The 20988-nt window shown below is 42.2% G+C and overlaps 1 protein-coding gene across 1 annotated transcript; it reads right to left on the bottom strand.

Moving 5' to 3' along the window:
* Positions 1-935: 935 nt before the first annotated feature.
* cxxc5a (CXXC finger protein 5a) lies at positions 936-19296 on the bottom strand. The gene is made up of 4 exons (XM_079171542.1): positions 19208-19296; positions 19022-19079; positions 10706-11724; positions 936-1881 (listed from the first exon to the last, which is right to left on the bottom strand). The coding sequence occupies exons 3-4, from the start codon at positions 11498-11500 to the stop codon at positions 1840-1842; spliced, it is 837 nt and encodes a 278-aa protein (XP_079027668.1). The 5' UTR covers positions 11501-11724; positions 19022-19079; positions 19208-19296; the 3' UTR covers positions 936-1839.
* Positions 19297-20988: the final 1692 nt, after the last annotated feature.

Below are 20988 nucleotides of genomic sequence, written 5' to 3' on the forward strand. Positions count from 1 at the left end.
CTCAGCGCCACGGCTGCGGCAGAAATCTGCATCTACTTCCCCACCTGGATATGAAAGAGTGACTGTGGAGCTGTGAAAGAAAAATCACTGAGAATCCTCACTTAGCAGGAAATGGAAATTCACTCTAGTGTCACAGACCTGAGGCATTAGAATCAGTAATTACACTGAGACCCGTGTGAGATTTTTTTCGAAGGTTTTAAATCAGCACTGCTCTCACTTATCTGTGTCTTTATCCAAACTCCACTCCATGTATGCATAACACATCCAGCCCTAAACACAGCTAGACACTTTATCCGGATTCTTCTCGATAGCCTTAATAGGTCTGAGGACAACAACTTCCCATCAGCATAATCCATGACTATTAATGATTTTCTGACTCTAAATGTTATGGAGTACGTTGAATGTCACAAAGATCTTAGAGAAGAGTAAAAAAAATCTGGAAAAAAAGACATTTGGGGGAATTTTCAAGAGGCTTCGTGCATTTTGAAGAAACACTGCAATCAAAATTGTTCTTATTCAAACATCTTTTAAATAATTTTGGTTACATTTTTAGCGCAGCAAGGCTCCATCAGTCATTCCACTATAGGAAGATATTACACAGGCCGTGAGAGAAATATCTCAGTCAAACCAAGGACATCTTGGTGATCCGTACCACCGCCTGATTTACTTTTAATGACTTCTGCTCACGTCAGAATCTTTAAGAATTTCCCAACACCATCCAATTATCAAAGAAAAGGGAATACTCTTTTCAATTCATGGAAAATGTGTACTTAATGTTTCTTTTTGTCAAACCAGCTGTTTTAAAAAAAAACTAAAAACATGCAAATAGACAAGTAGACAAACATCAGAATTGTAAATTTTGACACAATTACATGCATTCCTTTTTATTCACAAAACCAGTCGAATTTTCTAAACAAATACAAAGATTGGTTATTTCAAAAAGCTGTAGCTACCCAGCAATATAACAAAATCATGAAAATATAGCAAATAAAAAAAAAAAAAAATGAATCTTGTCTCAGTGCGTTCAGTAGGGTAGACTCAGAGCAAGTGCTGTCTCTTAGTGCTATTGCCCTGAGCAGTATTGGCGCATGCTCAGTGGGGCCACAGTAACATAAGGCTGCCAGTATCACTAAAGGAAAAGTTTGGAAATGCAGAGGAGGGCTGATTGAGGAGACTACAGACTACAGTAGTGGGCCGATAACATGACGTTTAGTTTAAATCCAAAATCAACAGCGTCACAATTTTAAAACATTTTCTTTGTCTTTCAAGGACAACCACCGATCCGTCTGAAAACTAGACCCTTCAACAAAGAGAATCATAAAACGGACATGTTTTTAAGTAAAAATAATGGTGAAGAATTACAATAATGTTTGCCATTAGCCACTAGTTTTGAAATATAGCTGTAAATTTACATTCTCTACACAAGTACTGTATCTTTCCACACATGAACAACATTAACACCAAACACAGAAATTAGTTGATTGTCCACACTCAGTCCGTCATTTCTGTTTCTGGCAATGAACAGTTCCATGTTTAAGCGACAGAAAAAAACCTGCTGGAAAAAGGACAAAAGGTACCAAAATGGAAACATAGAAAAGGGAATGAAAGTTGCCATAGATGCTTTTCTTTACGTTTCATTTTTGGTTCAAGGAATAAGTAGGTGCATCCATTACCCGATTGATTTTTTTTTTTTCTGCTTTGTTTTTTTTTGTTATTTTTTTTTCTATAATTTTATTTTGTTGCTTGTTTGTTTATTAGCCAGTGTCTGTTCTGGAGACAATCCAGGAGTTGGCATTGCACTTGATGGCAGAGCTTTGGGTAGGGAGTGGAGGAGGAGTCCTACTGGAACCACCGGAACGCCGCTCCTGTAGGAAGCATCACCTTCTTGGAGAAACAGAAGACAAGGAGGGGAGGGGAGGGGAGGAGAGAGGAGGAGAGGGGAGGGGAGAGAGAAGAGAGGGTTGGAGTTGTTCATGAAAAGCAGCACATATTTTTAAGTGTTTGCAAATATAATCCCAAACCTACTCCTTCACTGAGAAACTATAATTTCTTCACACCTTGACAGAGAGGCTCTCATGATGTTGCCCTCCTGTTTCCTGCATTCTCTGTTGTTCACAAGGTTACATGTTTTTTTATTTGTCATTGTACGACAGGGTTGCACAACGAAATTTTAGATTGCATTCCCTTTGTAGTCCGGCTGCAACTAATGATTATTGTCATTATCGATTAATCTACCGGTTGTTGTTTTTCTTTAAATTACAAATCAAAAGTTATCAGAGCTCGAGGGTGAGATAGAGTCTTCAAATTGCTTGTTTTGTCCAATCAACAGTCCAAAGATATTCAATATGCAATAACAGACAGAAGCACAAAATCTTCAGATTTAAGAAGGTGGAACCAGAGAATGTTTAGTATTTCTAGTTGACAAATGACTTAAATTATTAATGTCCACCAACTAATCGATTAACTTCTATTCCTCTCTTTCTCCCCGGATGAGTCGTGTGTGTGGGAAATCTCGACATCCTGCATCGTCTGGCCCAACAGCTGCCCCCCCCCCCCCCCCCCTCTCGCCTCAGCACCACCACAGGAACGGGCTTCAGTCCTGGCTTCACACAAAACCCGATATGCCACATTTATTATTTAGCCACCACACGCGTTGCTCTCCCACGCCACCGCTCTCCGTCCCTCACTCTTCTCTCACTTTGGTTATCTGTGCCTCTGATTGCGCCGAGCAACAGTGGCACACATGCATGCAGCTGCAGGGCTCGGCAGCGGCCTGCCAGTCAGGAGATAGAGAGACGCTCGTGGCCCCCGGAGCCGCAGCGCGGCTGGCGTCCTGCTAAGTGCAACTCGATTCTGCAGCGAGGATTCTTCCGTTAGCCAGCTCTGCCTGGAGCGAGGCAGTAGGAGCTCGGCAAACATTTATGCACCCACACACACTCTCACACCGAACCAATATGTATTCAAGTACAGTCACACACCTCCACACACAGTGGCACGTTAACCGACACTCACAATACACCCCCGAAATCACACCAAACAGTGAGACCGTTGAGCTAAAATTCTCAGACGCGATGGATTCAGATTCACTTTTTCCATCAGCAGAGGGTTTACTATGGAACCACACATACTGTGAGATACACACACCCATGCAAACAATCACACTTCTCTAATGGAAAAGGTAAACAGAGGATGTATGGCTTGTTAGTGTCATACACCATTTACTGAAGACATTCAAATGTTTCAATGTATAACGCAATTCAAATAATGTGTAACCTCAGTATAATTAGCCTTAACATTGTGTGCATCTGGTTGCGCCAACCTTTTTTTTTTTTACAACGGCATTAGAAGCAAATGGGCCATTAGTTCAGAGAAGTCAGCTTGAAACCAAAAACAATACAAGCCCTAATTACTTTTCAGGCCCACTTAAACCATTTCTATACCAGTGAATCAGCCGTACAGTGTTCTTTTGAATGCTTTTGTTCATATCTGGACACAAAACTGAGTGACAGCGGGGTTCGTGCTCCACAGGTTTCATTCACTTTCATTTTGAAAGTTAACTCCAGCTGGGTTACAAAAATGAAACATTTTCACTCGGGTAAAAAGGCTTCAAACAAAGGTAATTAATCTGGTGTTCTCCGCCAAATATAGCCCACACTGTGCTTTATTTGTTAAATTAACTCAATCAGGAATAATCTAACAGCAGAGACAGCTGAATGCCACTGTGCTGTTCATAGCCCACATATGCCAGTTAAATCTCTCAAATATATGGCGTACATAGAAAGGAAATTCTTTTTGGCTCAAATGAATATTAATAGGAACCACAAACCTGGAGGTTAACAGCCAACATATTGGCAACATTATTTTATGGTCTGTGTGTTAAGTATCTCTGGCCCGCCATCCATCTGTGGTGACCTTTCTACAGCGGCGCTCAGCTGTTAAGGAGACAGTCAGAGGGCAGCAACATCTGCCGCTGCCACAGATGTCGAAAAACCCGGTAAAGGCCGGACTGACCGTGACATAACGCGTGGGAAGAAAAACAACACACCCGCTCGCTCGGACTGAAAATGCTGTTTTTCCTCATTATCCAACATGAGCAATCAATGGAAAAATGGCAGCAGTTCAGGAATAGAAAAGCCTCTCTTCACCAACACTGATTGCAAAGGTTCAAACGGATGGAATCTGTGGGTGTGAAGTGGCCAATCACTAAAATCGATGGATGTGATTTTTTTCAAACAAGGCGAGCACATTTATCTTAGCATAGCACGAACAATTTGTGTGTAACATACAACAAAAGCAGAAGAAAGAGGCGTCCTTCATTTTTCTGACTAACTGCCTCTGGCTAATGCAAAGCACCTCCACATGCATTCGTACATGTGGGACGTAACACTGCCTGCCGCTCACAAGGGGCAGAAAAGTAAACCTTTAAAGCATCTGAATCAAAACACCAATGACCTCCAGCTGTCATAAACACTATTTCTCTGACTGAAGAGGTGAAGCATTATTTTCCTCAGCCTGCTCTGCCTTCCAGAAGTTAATCAAGATTGATAGTGTTTATACGTTAATAGGATATATTTTTCCTGGACGTCTTGTAAGCAGGTGCATTAACAAACAATTTGATTCATTAGTTCAACCCATAAATCCTGTATTTTCTCAATCAAATAATTATTTTGTCTATGAAGAAATCATTTATTTTCAGAGTAAAAAAAAATTGCCGGTGATGTCTCCAATCAGCTCTATTCAGTTTACATGTATGACAAAGGAAGAAAAATAACTGAAACGATTGATTTTTTAAATAGTAGCCGATACATTTTAGTTGTGAATAAACAATAAAGCTAATGATCCAGACCTTTAATGCTAACCCTCGATACTCATGCCCTGTGATTACAGGTCGAAATACATACTGGTATCTCGGTTAAAACTGGCTAAATTGATTGAAAATTTAAAAAAAATGTGGATGTCAATGTTATATATAATGGTATTTTCCACAGCATGATTATATTTGACCAAAATACTGTTAAAACAGCTGGTATTTGTAACATAGATGTCTGAATAAAATAGTTTGATAGACATCTATACGTATTTTGACTTACAAATTACAAGAATTCACATTTGATAAAGGCGGCCTATGACAGTTTGATCAGAGTTCATGAGCAGTGATACTGTCAGGATATGGTGCTACAGCTACAGTTTGAGCAAGTATGAGAATAAGTTATTTTCTATTAAAGTTACCAACTGCAGCTTTAATGCACTGTAATCCAGAGGCAGACACCTTGGCCACCTCATTCTCCTCCCCTCTCTTTCCGTCTTCCTTAGCCTCCTCTGTCCACTCCAACTTGTCCCCCTGTCTGCCCAGCAACTTGCCCACACGTCCATGTGTCTCGGTGTCAGTCTGCGTGCCTGTCAGTTTGCATGAGCCTCTTGTGCGCTGACTGTCTGGTGTACGGTGTCTGGGAGGCAGGGAAGACCATGAGGGAATATCAACATCCCATATCAACGTCTGACACAAAGTGTCCCCCAACGGAAAAAACAATAGTATGTTTGGGTTTTAGCTGCATCTGATGACAAAGAAGCCCGAGTCTTTACCACAACCATTGCATTTATTTACTTAATATATAACTCTATTAGTAGACAATGACAAAAACTCAGCTCCTGTCTTATCTATTCTCAAATAGAACACACACGTGTTACAGTACACCCTCAACGTACAGTGACGTACAAGTAAAGACAAGATGCATTACAACTTCCTAACTCCTTCTTTCTCTCTGTGTTGAACAGCATCGCTGATACTGACACCACTGGAGGGTATTCATACATAGAACGGCAAGGAACTGCCTTCCCACTTATTTCTCTCAAATGTAGCATTCCCAGAATAAATCCAGACATCTTCAGCCAGTGAGCTATGAGGTGGCAAAGGCCTCAGCATGCTAACTCCCCCTCACTTGCCAATTTTACGCTCCTCTTTGAGCTGCCATGAGCTTTCAATGGAAACCGTCAACACCCTCAAAATAAGCACAGTGCTGCTTTCGGACTGCACTTGTGCACCGACGCGTAAACGCTCGCCGGCTCGTGCAAGCGCACAAACACAACCCTCCACGCAAATGCGGTAAAACAGAGCCAAAGTCTTTTCACGTGTGCGCTCACAAAAAAAAAGCAGTAGGACAAACTGACCGCAAGACACATGTTAAATAAGACGTCACGCCTCTTTAGAGATTGCACGGCGAGCATATAAACAGCCGCAGCAGACGGGGATGTGCCGCTCTATCTTTGATTGGAGGGGACTGTGGCACTCGGGGGCTGTTTGAGCCGCAGCTGAGGCTCACTGCAGTCAGGACGATCTTCTCTTGTGGCACAGGTGCTGCAAGTCGCCCTCAATGTGCATTAAGGGGAAGCTAGAACTTCTCTTACAGATGCCTTGTTCAAATACATTAAAACACATACGGTAATTGACAATACTACATCATCTACTCGTTATTGACATTTGGGATTTACGACTGACGCTCTGCTCTCTCCTGACGCGGCACATCCTCCATGAATCTCTTCTGACATTTAGCTTGTACTGACGACATCACGCTCACTGACAGTGCGGCCCGGGCCGTAATCTCTGATCTAATCACCTGCTGAACAAGAGCTGTTGACTTAATAACAAAGCCATTAGAGACAACTTCTAGACTGCTAATGGGAAATGTGTGAGTGCATGAGAACAAATAAAAAGCAGGCACAATTGAAAATGTTGTACTGCTGTCAGAGCAAAGTTGATACTGTGGAAAATCAAGTTTTGGGCAAAGAGGCAGCAGGTTGCAGAACTCTGGTTTCCGGATTGAACGAGAGTCTAATTTTCTTGTGAAAGCTACTTACTATCAGGTCTATTATACATTTTGTCAGTTCTAATGCAACGCACAAAGGTTAAGTCACTTTATCATTCTAAAAGTACAAAGTTTACAGCGTCAAAACATATTGCAAAGATGTCCATGTACTAGGTACATGACCAAGACCATCGGCGGAATATTACTGAGATTACCTTGTCACAAAGATTGTATTTCATGCTGTGGCTTGTCAGGCGCTCAAGGTTGTGGTTTGATTCTTTGGCACAAACGTTTCTTGCCTTTTTCCATGGCAATCTCATGCCTGACACATTCAGTATGTTCTTGGCACTGCACACATGTTTAGCTCCCTAAAAAAAAGGCACTGCATCTTTGTCCATTTAATGTCACATTTCATCAATGCGCCTCTTGTTTAAGGCAATTAATGAGACCCTGACCATACAAATATCCACATCCATATCTGTGTGTTGAACGCACAAGCTTTAGTGTAACCTAATCCACATTTTGGCCAAGTGAAAAATATAAAAACGTCATGCTGACTCTGACGTCTGATGGATTACTTCAGGCAATGTTTCAGTCTGAAAGCTGTTTTTTGATACTGTTTGCGATTTTGTGCAGGCACTATCAGGAATGATGTAATAGAGTAGCGTTGCTCGCACAACAAGCACAAACTTGTACACATACATTATCCTTTAACAATATTCACTAGTCTTAATATTGTCACGTTGAACGCAGGGATTGGCTTTCTTGTTTCTGATCTGAAAAAAAGGGGAAATTGCTTGACAGACGCACTAAATAAAGTGGTTAGTAGCACGTACTTTCAGATGTCAGGAGTACAAAATGTCTGCAAGGTAATTACAGTACATAGGATTACTAAAGCCAATGATCAGACTGCTATTATACTTGGAGGCTTGGCAGGTTTATGATACCCTGGAGTTTCTTTTATATGAGGTGGCTACTGGCAACATCAGCAGATTGACGTTTCAAGCAGCACGATGACCTATATCAACATCAACATCCATGAATATTCAAGCCCCCTTGGGTCTGGCATCACTGGTGTGAATGACTGGTATTGGGCTAACTGCCATGACAACATCAATTGCAAATCATAAATTAGAATTAAATTCTTTTCTGTTTCAGACATGAGTCGTACCACCTACATAGCGAGCTGACACATTTGGTGAATCATCAGCGTAGAGACAAATGAAGCCTCTCATTAATTTGCAACTGAACAATAGAAAAGTGAAAAACAACATGCTGGTATTCAGACACAGTTTGATTCTCAACGTGTGGAAGTCAGCTTTTTGACAGTCACAATTTCCCTTAATGACCAGCATGTGAATGCTTCCACTCCACACAATCAAATGGACCACGCCACGGTTCTTAAAGGAACCGTCTTTTTAAAGACATGTAAAAGCTTCACAACTCACGAGAGGGGTTTACTGACGTATTTTATATCGCAGAACAAAACAAACACAATCCCTTAAGCTTGTGTAACCACAGACCTCATTTTTTAATTAAGGTAAATGGAGTCACACTCCCTGTGTGTGTTGTCTGAGCTTCTCTGTGCTTTGTTTATGTAGCTGGTCCAGCCGCGAGTGCATGTCAGTGCATGTGAGTCCCAGTGTGTGCGCAACCACTAGCTAGATAATTGCTGCCACTGTGCACTACGCTCAGTCTTTGATCTGGACCCACGGCATTGTCGCAGAAGCGTGGTGCCCATCCTCTGGTAACCGAGGTCAAAACTTTAGGCTCTGTCAGCACAGTTTGCCGTTATTTGCACTGTTAGCACTGTTAGCTTCTAGTCGCCGGCTCAGCTGTCGCCTTGTTGAGAACCGTGTGGAGGCAATACCTCAATCGTAGAAATGCTCTGAATATCCAAATGAGCGCCTTTAAGGTTTGATTAGGTTTAGGCATACAAACAACGAGGTTATGCTTGGGGAAACTTCGTGGTTTGAGTTTAAGTTACTATACTTCAATAAAAGTTAGGGACTCTCATTGTCACGGTTACAACAATAAACATTTTGTTAAAAACTGTGAAACGGTTGTGGTCATGGTAAAAGAAAAGGCTGACTGTCGGTAGGAAATCCTGTGTTGAAGTCCAACGTTTTGTTAACCCAACCACTCAAGGCCTCCTCCCTAACCCAACTCTAGAGTTAAGTCCCCTGCCTTTGCTTCTGGTGGACAAGAGTCAGAATTCCTACGGCCACTAGAGATCTTTGTCCCTCAGATATAAACATGTTGTTTTTGGACATTTTCTGAAAAGCTCATTATGTTGTTTTTCTTGGGAGGACAATATCCACAAGCAACTCTTTGCAAACACATATACTACGGTAAGTTTTTGAAAAAAGGTCGGTCAATTTTATGTAGGCAACTTATCACACGATCTGTAGTGAATAAGCTAAAACATGCACAAATATTGATAAAGTCTTTTAAAATATTTAAGCCTCTGTGTGCACAAACACCTGAATACGTGTAGTCGTTTTTAGCATGTTGAGGTTAGCCCTAAGAACCTTTCGGAGTGGAGAAGACACAACAAAGTAGAATTTGAGCCAAAAACATGGAATTGTCCAGTCGAACTTAAGGCTCCATGAACATCTGAAAGAGCCAAACCAAACTAATCTTACAGTAAAAATGACATCACTCTGTTCTATGTTCTCAGTTCGTGTCACTCAAAATCCTCCATTAACCAAACCATCTCCTTTAAAGGAGCATTTCACTGTGGATGGCCGAAAGTCGGCACATGGCGACTGAACAACCAACTTTTCAGCCCACAAACAAGATGCCAAGCTGTCACTCTCGATCAACATCAGGAAGAGAGAGAAGTAAAGCCATTAGCAGTTTGAAGCACGGATCCAGTTTGTGACAATTAGACCAGACGCCTCTCCACTGGTTCACGTTCACACTATGTTATCAATGTATTACGTAACGCCAAAGTGACACGATTATCCATTGATCACAAAAGTTTATTTCCTTTGAGATGGAACATCTGCTGAAATTGATTTCATGATTGGTCGTTCTGTCATCACAGCCAGGGTCAGTTAGGCCACTGAGTGTGACGGAGGAAAGTGACGGGAAGTTTGGAGGACCATTTAGATGAGCAGGAGTGTCACCGGAGAGAAGGACAGCAAAAAAGAGGGAATGGGGGGGGGGGCATGTGCCACACTGACACCTGGTGCTCCAGATGACAGCTCTGTGGCCAGATGGACCTTGTTACATGCACACACATACCCAAACATACCCACGCATGTGCACTCACACACAAACACATACTGTACACATATTCACAATTACTGGCCACTCTGCCTCCACACATACGTCATTTTTTCTTTACGATTGCAACATAAGCACAACGAGGATGTCCATGTGTCCGAACAGAAAATGCTCACAATTCATTGTGTAAACTTGAGTTTAAGATAATGAATGAGCCTTCCGATTTAAAGATGTGTGCAGGGAGATTGTGTCTTTATGGTGGACAGATTAAAGACACCCCATGGTGCATGCTTACCCTCCACATACCCACCACACTCCTCACCACCTTTCATTTCCCTGCTTGTGGAAGCCCCCTGTACTATTTCCCTTAAAGGGGACCAACACAGGTACAATTCAGAAGATCTTCTTTGTGCTTTCAGATGTGAAGCTGATATTAGTTTGTGATGTTTGCAGATCTCTCTAGAATTTTCCAGATCTTCGCTGAGGACCAACTTTTTACATCCCATAAAGATCTACTTATTTCTCTAGTTTCTCACTTCGGGTTACTGCACCCAAATTTTGTTAATTTTTGTGACTGCATTGAAGCTCTGTCGTAACTCTTTGGGTCAAAACCTTTTAGCTTATTTTTGGGGGAAACCCTAAAGAACAGTCCACATTTCACACACACTTACCTCCAGAGCAGCAGAGGGTTTCTTCTTCAGTTCCTCACATTTGCGAAACTTGCAGATCTGGTGGCCTGTTTTGCGATTCCGGCAGCTGCTGCATTGGTCGCAGTTAATCCGCCGTCGGCAAGGTGGGCACATGCCGCAACGTTTTCGCTTCTTTTTACCGGAGTTGATCGCAGAGGCCAGCTCGCTCTGCGCCGGGTACTCGGCCAGGCCGGCCATGTGTAGCGCGCTGTCCGCCAGAAACACTCCAGCCGGCGTCATGATGAAAAGCCCCGGGTTGAAGGGGAAACCACCCCCTACTCCATATGGGAAGTCAACAGGACCACCTACGGCGTCCGTGACAGACGTACCCTCCAAGTCGCTAGCCCCCGAGCCTGCGTCTCCACTGCCAACTCCCACTCCCATGCCCCCAGGCAGGAGCATGTGCTCCATACCGGCCCGCTTTAACAATGCTGCTGCCTGAGCAAAGTGCAGCAGGCCATTCTGTCCCTCCAGAACCTGTTCTAGGGTCCGGTCCAACTTGGCTGCCGTCAGTGCGGAGACAGTGGGCTGAGGCAGCGGGGGTGGCTGAGGCTTGGCCGAGTGGCTCTTGGTCTCACTATTGTCCTTGTGTCCATTGCTGTGGGCAGAGGAGACTGCTGTATACTGGGAGAGGGTACGGGACTTCTTAAGGCTCTTGCTGAGGGGCTCACTGATGATGCCACTGCGGTTCCTGCGCTCTATAACAGGAGAGTCCTGTTTGCAGTTACTCCGCTCCTGGTCCTCTGTCCGGCCCCCCGCTGACAGCCCGCTAGACATGGTCCAGAGCGTACGTGCCTGGGTTGGGGGTGAGGGTGGAAAGGGGGTAGGGGTGAGCGAGGAGGGAGAGCAAAGACCTTTTCTCGGTCCGTTCTGTGGCCCGGTGAGAGTGGTGCCTCACCTCAATGGACCAATCAGTCAGCCGAAAACAGGCAGGCCCCGGAGCCTTCTGCCCGCACTACAGCTCAGCCCTCATCCACGTCGTTCCATGGGCCGTCTGGAAACTTTACACAGGGAGAGGAGAGAGGTATATTACTCATCAATGATCACTTCACCAAAACACTGAGACACTCAAGAGATACATTTTCCATTTATGTCAACTTAGGCAAATTCTGAAAAGAAGAACATCACCTTTAATAAGGCCGATATGGTGAACTTGTAAGCAAATAGTTATTTACACATCCAGCAGTCAGGGAGCAACAATAGCATTCATTTGGTGTTTCTGGCCACCTGTGAAGGCAAGTCTCGTATTCACTTAGTATTTGCTCTGTTTTTGGTCTCTACCATCTCCTGAGGGAAATATCTAGCTATTTATCTGCTAAATGCTCCACTATGTTCACCAGCTAGTCTCTAACTGTGTTTGTCTGCTGGTTGACGCTGAGCAGGTAGTGTTCGGTGGGTTTTAAGAGCTTTTTCTCTGCAAACAGCTTCATTGGAGTGGGGAGAGTGAAACAAAACAGTAAAGTAATGATGTTACAAACTACGCAAACAATTGACCTCAATACTAAAATGAAAATGCATTTTCTAAGTTTGTCAGTTTCCCTGGTCTTTAGTGCTCTGATACAATTAGAGTAAGTGACATCAGTTTTACAAAATTGAACACAGACAATGGCCACTAAAGGTTTCAGTTTGTATCCCTGAAAATCTTGACTAAGATATATTTACATTCAATTCAAATTGAAGCACAGAAATTCTAAAAACTCTTAATTTCCCTCTAATTCTTCACGCATCAATCTACAAATCAACACCTGCTTCCCTGGAGCTTCTCTGATTGGTTGGCAAAGAAAACATTTACGAGGTCGGGAGCCTAAACTTGTTATTTTAATCAAATACAATCAAATTAATTGTGTTGTATTAAGGGTAAAAACTGCTTTGGTACACTACAAAAATAACAAACTAATGGTTATTTATTTTATATTCTCAATTGAAAAACTCTGTTAGGACCTAATCGCATTTAACGCTATAACATTCAGAAATAGAAACATGTTCCTTTTGGTGAAATATTTTCAGAAACAAACGCCGTTTCTGCTTTAATTATAGATGCGTAAGCTCTCCTTCAGAAAGGTGTCTGTCTTTATCCGTTATCTTATTACCTGCTTGGAAATCGTATCTTGGTTAACTCTTTGACCAATCAATCTGTTGTATCTGTTGGTCTGTGTAAGGAGCAAACACAACTGTGATTTCTGTCAGATTATTTTACATCTTTAAGCGAAGTTAGTCAGTCGTGAAATTACAGTATTTATCAGTAATAATGACCAATTTAAACATATAAGCCCTATTTGAGGCCAACTTTGTGCCCTGACTGCAGTTTTATCATTTAAGAATGTTGCATTTATTGACTAACAATTACATGCTCATTGATCTGAGTGTATATGTGATATATGTGCGTCCCTTATTGGATTCTCACACAACAATCTGGGAACTGCTAAAAATACAGCCAAAAGCCCGGGTTCAGACCAAAGGAAGTTGATATTCTTTTCATTAACTTTGGACGTTGTATGATTCCTATCATTGTCTAGAAATCATTTTGTATCCTATTACTTTTAAAGACCAAACCTGTAGAGCAATATTAGTTGGTAAAATATGCGCTCAGATGGAGCGGTGGGGGCTGATGAAGTGGTTTCACCAAGCAAATGTCAAGAGACTCCCCACTGGACAGTGATGCATCCATCCACCGGCTTTTAGCGCAAGATTCCTGTGACTGCTCATCTATGAAAAGAAAAACTATGCTGCTATTCTCCTGACCTGTCCATGTTCACAAACAAGCATACCACCTCCCACAGACAAGCTGAGGAAATGGCCGGGCCAGTCCTTATAAGGGAAACAAAGGGAAAGGGAGGGGAAGAGGATGGAGGGGGGGTGTCTGTGCAGTGTGTGGAAATTGGAAGGCCAGAATTAGTGGGAGGTAAAGCTTCAAAGGCAAGAGCACAGCCCCCACATTCTCACCAGCTCAGGGGGATGTGGCGCCAGCGAACCGGAGCCAGCTCCGCAGCCCCTCAGCCCCAGAGTTTCAGTTTCTCCCACTACAGCACTGACCAGGGTCCGGTTTCCCGAAGGCATCTCAAACTATCTGCGTCTCTACTCAGTTGTGGTTGAATGCAGAACAGCACTGCAAATCATCTGAGATACATGGGGTTTATGTGGTATTATGGAATATTGGACCTGAAATTATGTATTTAGTGGTCAGATATGAATATGTCAATGTTGTTAAAGGTGACTTTTCATTAAGATTAAAACGTAACATTGACTCAAATGAGCTCTATGGCCGCTGTGCATTTACGTAAAGTAAATGTGGGTACAGTAACACTATTTCTTGATTAATAATGGCCTGAGAGAATATCCAGCTCTGATCCAACTTCATTAGCGCTCTAAACACAGTAAATGTGATAAAAGACTTGAGTTTTCCACATAATTAATAAACTGGCGCATTATCAATAGCTAGAATAAATGAGCTCCCAAGACTGCTACAAAGCGACAAAGTTGGCGATTGCCTCTCATGACAACAGCTCCAAAAATATCACGATCAGCTGTAACATAATAATTAAGCCTGGGAATTACTATCTGACCAGCTGACCCACTGACGGCACCACTGGTTTAAAAATAAATAAATAAGGTAAATACAAATTGACGTATTCCAGCTGCTGTTCTTCCAAAGTGTTGATGATCTTGATTGTACACTATATTTTTTACACAACTGACTTGCTTTTGGGTCAGTCTCTGCAACACCTGCTGTATGACGACATTACAGTGACACACACAGTCTTTTTGTTTCTTCAGATAAATATTAATAATTTGATAAATGACTGCCTGGGATTTTTAGGTGTGCACCAGTCTGTATTATAGCTGAACACATCAGTGTAACAAGCGCTATAATGCATAAGGCTTTAAGGCCCTATGCTCTATAACCTATGCTTTGTTTAAAGAAAAACAGCAGATAAACGTGATGATAACACACAAAGTTAAGGTACGTAACAGGTGACAGCTATATGATTTGTAAATCAAGATCAACACATTTTAATCTTTTCATAAATACTCTATTCATTTTGTGTGTCATTTCTACACAATAACATGTTGTTGCCTGACAAAAATTGCAAACTGTGCAAAATTCTGCCACAAAGAAAATACTAAAACTCCCTCAAAATCTGTCTGGAATGACAAACACGTGTACGCAAATTTGGATTTTTTTACATGTTTACAGATTGTGTTTGCAACACAAGATATTAGTTGTTGGTCTATCACATTGTGTAACGAATGAAGTCATGGTCACGCTCACTCTGCTGTTTGCGTACATCTGCCTTTTACCCTACTGACCTATCAGTCACACTCACATCAACATCAACCCTGAGCACAGCATAGCTGATCACCTCCTCGACTTCCAGCATCAGATCACCACATCATTTACAGCGGAGATCCATGTCCTTATATGAACTGTCTCATAAACCACAACTGCCTCTGGTACGGAGTGTCAATGCCGTACTGCTGAAACCAGATAATTGCTGTTGTTTTGTCCTTTAAGCATGTTTACTCAATTTCCTGTGATGTTATAGACTTAATGCTGTGGTTCACATAAAAGCATTACATCTCAGGTTTCTGTGAAACTCTGACAAGAGCAGTGTAATTAGGAGTCACGCGTTAAGAGAGCCACGTTTCATGCACCTCGAGCTATCTCGGCATTAAAATAGGTGTAAATATCAGTTAGTCTTTCTTCAATGCGCTGCACAGGACTGACAGATGGAGATAAAGGTCTGGATTTTAAATTGTCCGAATGATCAAAACAATCCAGCAGCCTTTCTTCGGATCGACCGATGAGCTCAGCTGGACGTTGTATAGAGCGCTGGTGTGGCCTGAGACGCATGATCTGAACCTGCAATCGAAGCATCCACTAAAATAATTGGTGGCTTCTTGTTTGGGTAAATTAAAAACTGCAGCAAGAACTGCACTGTGTAATAATATGACTTTTTGAACTGTTAAGGCTTGGTCTTCATTATAAGCAAAACTGAATCTTTTTTTTTTTTTTTTACACTTTATGGAAAGCAAATCTGAGTGCCGGACAATTCTTCATGTCTTAATGGTCAATAAGTCGTTTAGTGGAGCCGACAAAATATTGACTGGCCTAAGGAGGTCAAACACAACGCTCTTAATGCGATTATATATGTTGCCGTTCATTCAGTAAAAACACTAAGTGAAAAATAATTCCAGCCTGTTTTGTTGAATCAGCTGAGTGATGTCAGCTCAGTAACGTTGTCACTTTGTGGACACTCGGTCAACAGCAGCTGATCTGCAGAAACTGAGAATTTGTTTGAATGTGGTTAACAAAACGACACACATAGGTTGATACGTGATATTTGGGTATTCATTTGCGTGTGAAGTCACATTTTTGTTTAGTCAGCTTATATAACTGAGTCTGGGTTCACATATATTGCTTTTCTATCATGCTCACTTTGCAAACAGTCTCATGAAAACATGAATTGAAAAGAGTGTCATGTGAGTGTGAAATGTGGGTTTTTTTGGGGAAATACATTTATACTCTTTCTTGCAGAGTTAGACGAGAATCAGAATCAGAATCAGAATCAGAATTAATTATTATTACATTATTAATACCGATTTCGATGTCTGCACTCAATATGAATCCACAGCCAGGAGACGGTTAGCTTAGCCTAGCTTAGCTTAGCATACAGACTGGAGAGAGGGGGAATCAGCTAGCCTGGTTCTGTTCGAAGGTAACAAAATCTCATCACTAGCTGTAAAGCTCACTAATTAACACTTTCTCTACTGTTTGTTTGAGCTGCACAAAAGTGTAAAAACAAAAATGTCCCGTTTAACAGGGGGTTATTATGTGCTTAACTATTTCTTGGCCAGGACTAGTTGCCAGGCAACCAGCGAAGACTGGCCATGAAATCGAAACCCTCGGTAAAACGTTACATTTTTAGCCAGCTGCTAGTCGTAGCTACGTACTCATCGTACGAACATATGAGTGGTATTAAACTTCTCATCTACTGTAAAGTAAGCAAATGAGCACATTTACAAAAACTTGTCCTTTATGGCGCAAATATGATCAGTAGCTACATTCTGTACACCTGAAGCAAAGCTGGTCACAACACCTGCACAGCGTGTCAGAACCTTGTAAAAGCGTTCAAACGCTCGATTAAATACGTCAGATGAATTATTGGCGAAATCTGGTGGAGGCAAGTCAACAAGGTCTTTATTTCATGTGAAGCATTTACAAAACGTTTTGAGCTGAACTATTTGGTGAATTAAGGAATACTTTAATAGATAATACTTTACACTCACAGCTATACAAATGATGAGTACTTCCGAACAGCCACAGTGCTGCTGGGTGAATGCTGTCAGCACTATGACATGAACAGCTCATTTAACTCGCACATGCAGCTCTCAGCTTGTAATAGCTCCAAACCTTAAACAGTTTCCTCTTATAAGCAGTTCTTTAAAAATGTGTGCCAAGAAAAATGAATGTTAGTCCACAATATAGTGACAACTGTCTGATGGTTGGTTCAGTAGTTCAATGGTTTTGATCAATAGGTCAGGGAGGAATGGAGGAAAGCATTAAGGGCCAGTGTGTTTATATCCCATTGTTTTTTAGATTGTAGGCCAATAATCTTATTCAGAGCAAAAATCCTAACATGGGAACAACAGCCAAAAACTACCAGGAAGCTGGGAGGTTTTTTCTATTGCGGCTGCTTAAATATTCAACACACTTTGAATTGGTCCCCACTGTAGCCTGATATTGCACAGATGAGCTCAATGAAATACATTAAATCGTTTAGTTTAAGGCTGTGGTGAACACATTGGAAGGATAAACTCAATGTATATGGCTCTTTATAGCCTACAACTTTCTTTCAGTAAGAAATCCTGAATTATTTACATTTTCTTAATTAAATAAACAAAGTACCCTGCTAATTAAAATCAGATCAAGTTTGATTGGACCTCCTTGAAGTTACTCTTGAATAAGCTTCCTTCACTGAGGGAATTAGCTTTTTTTTAACAACAGAGTTGGGGAAAAATCGTCTAATTTCCTGCAGGGTTATGAAACATTTGGCCCGCCACAAACTGTGGAGCAGCTGACTTTAACACCTCCAGAGACGCGAGAATATTTAATGCATTAGTTCAGGCGATGCACGATGCAGACCAGACCCCCCCCCTCCCTCCCTCCCTCCCTCCCTCCCTCCGGTCCAGACGCGCTGTCTGCGGACTCGTGTAGGTACTTACGGTGAGCTACACATTCTCTATTCCTCCCACCTCCTGTAGACTGACGCGCGCACACGCACAAACACACTCGTTCACGCACGAATAGAGGAAGTTAAAAAAAAAAAAAAAAAGGCTGGTGACAATAATAAGACTCAAGGCGTCATCCATTGTCCATAACCTGCTGCGTCTTCTCCCTAATGAGGCTATATTCACACAAAAAGTTGGAGGGGAAAAACAACCACGCCGTGCATACTGTGACTTCAAATTATTCGCAAACATATGGAGCACTTCGAGCAGCGATACCGGCGGCGGATTGCAGGGGGGATGTGACTGTATATCTCCGGGTAGCGCGATGAAAGCTTGTGTAGGCTACCTGGGAACTTTCTAATGATGCCCGGAGAAAAAGAAGAATGTGGAATAAAAATTAAAAAAATAAAAAAACCTGAAGAATCCTTCGCCTATCTTTACGCGCGTGGAAAACTGTGGTATCTATTGACTGGTTTATGTTTTTAGGGTTAAATAAAAGTTTCAATTGGCCAACACAGGGTGACGACCCGTCTGTTGTCAAATGTCAGCGCGATTACGACTCTAATGCTCGTTGATCATTTCGTTCATTACCTGGAAGCGTCAAGTTTAGTGCGCATCGTTAACAGCTGATTCACAATAAAGCACCAGCGTGCCGATCCGTATCTGGAGGCGACTTATTAAATAAAGAGAAATGGAAATTGTTCTTGTAAAATCTGACAGCAGCTTGTTAAATATTCCCGTTATCCCCGTTATAGCGCTGAATCACCGTTTAAAAACCTTTTTCTCTTCTCCTCTTTCAAGATCAAAATAGCTGGCTTTTGTCTGGACTCGGTGATCTATGAGCACGGCAGCCTATCTGCGGTACCAGCATATGGTCTGCAGTCGCACATTTGAGGATATACAGAAGAGCCCCGGTTCACCCCGCTATAACTTGATCCTATAAGAAGATGACAGCCCCAACTTTCAGCAGACTTCAACAAAGTATGATCCCCCATCACCACCCCTCCTCCCTGCCCTCCCATATATCTGCATATTTGCAAACACGGGCCCAATTTATTTTGCACCTACCAAAGCAGATCCGAGCAGAGGGGAGGGCTCCCACAGTCCGAGCGGTCCGTCTCTCAGCCTGCCGTGCAGAATGGTGACAAAAAAAAAAAAGAAAAGGGCAGAAAAAAAGCTTATTCTCCGAGAACAAAATCATACAGAGTGCCTGCCCGTTAGTGACAAATGTGAAAAAGAAAAAAAAATATTCACCTTCAGTTATTTTGGAAAAGCGTACTTTCTCTGAGGCTGAACGCGTGGGTTCCCCCAGCTTTCTCGGTCCTTGCAATCCCACCTCTACATCCCCGCTTGCAGAGAGGAACATGCAAACACATTTCATAGATTTTTGGAGCTTCGCGGAAAAACCGAAGTGGACTTTTCAGCGGTGGCGGCGGCGGCGCGCGCGCTTCGGCTCAGCTGAGGCAACAACAAACGGAGAGGCCGCGAGGTGCAGTGTGATTTCAGGACAGCTGGGGGGAGAGGTGTTGATTCATAATAAAACTGAGCGCTCATAGAAGAAGACTGGACTATGCCTGAATGATTACTGACGTTCAGTTCAAATAATGTATTAAAAATAATAAATATATATATATATACGGATGGTTTTGTTGAGCGAGACAAAACTGTCTGGGTGAGCGATTTTTTGGGGATGGTTTATAATTAGAGGATAACAATATAATACGCCTAAACCTATGAATATTTTGTTAAATGTTAATGTTTGCCCTCGTTTTAGGAGTGATCTTTGTCAAGAGAAACGCAGGGTGGTGGAGGGTAAACACCAATCAATGTATTTGGAGAACACGAGTTTTTCAGCCATGCAACGCTGACAGACAGAAATCCTCCTCATCCCTGGTCGCGCCTCCTCGCGCTCAGCCCCAGAAGTCCACTCCACCTCTTTCGACTGTCCTGTCTGCTGGCAGGGGGCCAACCCAAGTGTGTGGAAATGACACCGCCAGGGCGGCAGAGATTTTCCTTCATTTCTCTCCTTCCCGATCGCAGACTGGCTGACATTGGCTAGAAAGTGGAGCAGCTCGTCAGGGACAATCAATGCGAATCGATCGAGCTGTGCGGTGGAGGCTCCAGAGCTGGAAAATATCGCGGCAGCTGAAGGGAGAGAGAGAGAGAGAGCGAGAGAGAGAGAGCGAGAGAGAGAGAGAGAGAGCGAGAGGGAGAGAGAGAGAATTAGAGAGGAGGGGGTGCTCTACAAACTCTGCCAGTAACCAACCAACCTCCCTGCAAACAAATATGCTCTGGCTCTCATAAACATGACACTCACTTAGTAAATACTAAAGTCAAAAAGCCACCAAATGTGTAATTACGCACGGGATTTGCGTTCCAAGCGCATTAACAATAAAGATGTCCACCCAAACAAGTTATTCTATCATCTATTGAGTGTTCTGGCAATAAAATATTTTAAATCTGCCAAATGGGATACATGGTTGTTTCACTTGTTCCCAAGTGTTTGCGCTCCTTTCAAATATACTTTTCTCAAGATAAAATGACACCGAACTGGAAAAATTATCTCACAATCAGACATTTTTCAAGCTGGGAAAACCAGGTTTTAATATTTCACATGATGCTTGAAAGACCCAAAACGTGATCATCCATTTTAATGCTTTTGCAAAAAGTTATCATACGTTGTGATTTATATCTATTTTGGAAAATACTTTAAATTCATAATGAAACATAGGAAACATAATCACATAATCACGACATAATCATGTCTTCAGATTACATCTATTTTCAGTACCATTTATTGAAATGACGGGTATCTCATTTTGGAGTGGGACTTATTCACACTGTATTATTGCTTAAAAAACAAATTATATCGTGCCAAACATATGTTTAATAAATCGACATGGCTGTGAAACTTCCACAGAGCTGTTCCACTTCAGCAAAGGAAAATGTGATTTCCGTTACAGGTTTCATGTTACCCTATTAGACTTTTCAGTTTTCTCACACCTGTTAAATTGTAGGTAGTTACACATTTATTG

Source organism: Pholis gunnellus (assembly GCF_910591455.1).
Source record: "Pholis gunnellus genome assembly, chromosome: 13".
Taxonomy (NCBI): domain Eukaryota; kingdom Metazoa; phylum Chordata; class Actinopteri; order Perciformes; family Pholidae; genus Pholis; species Pholis gunnellus.

Coding starts and splice junctions, on each gene's coding strand:
- cxxc5a (XM_079171542.1), bottom strand. CDS start 11,500: ATGTCTAGCGGGCTGTCAGCGGGGGGCCGGACAGAGGACCAGGAGCGG. Junction 1,882..10,705: donor AACCCTCTGCTGCTCTGGAG/GTAAGTGTGTGT, acceptor TTCTCCAAGAAG/GTGATGCTTCCTACAGGAGC.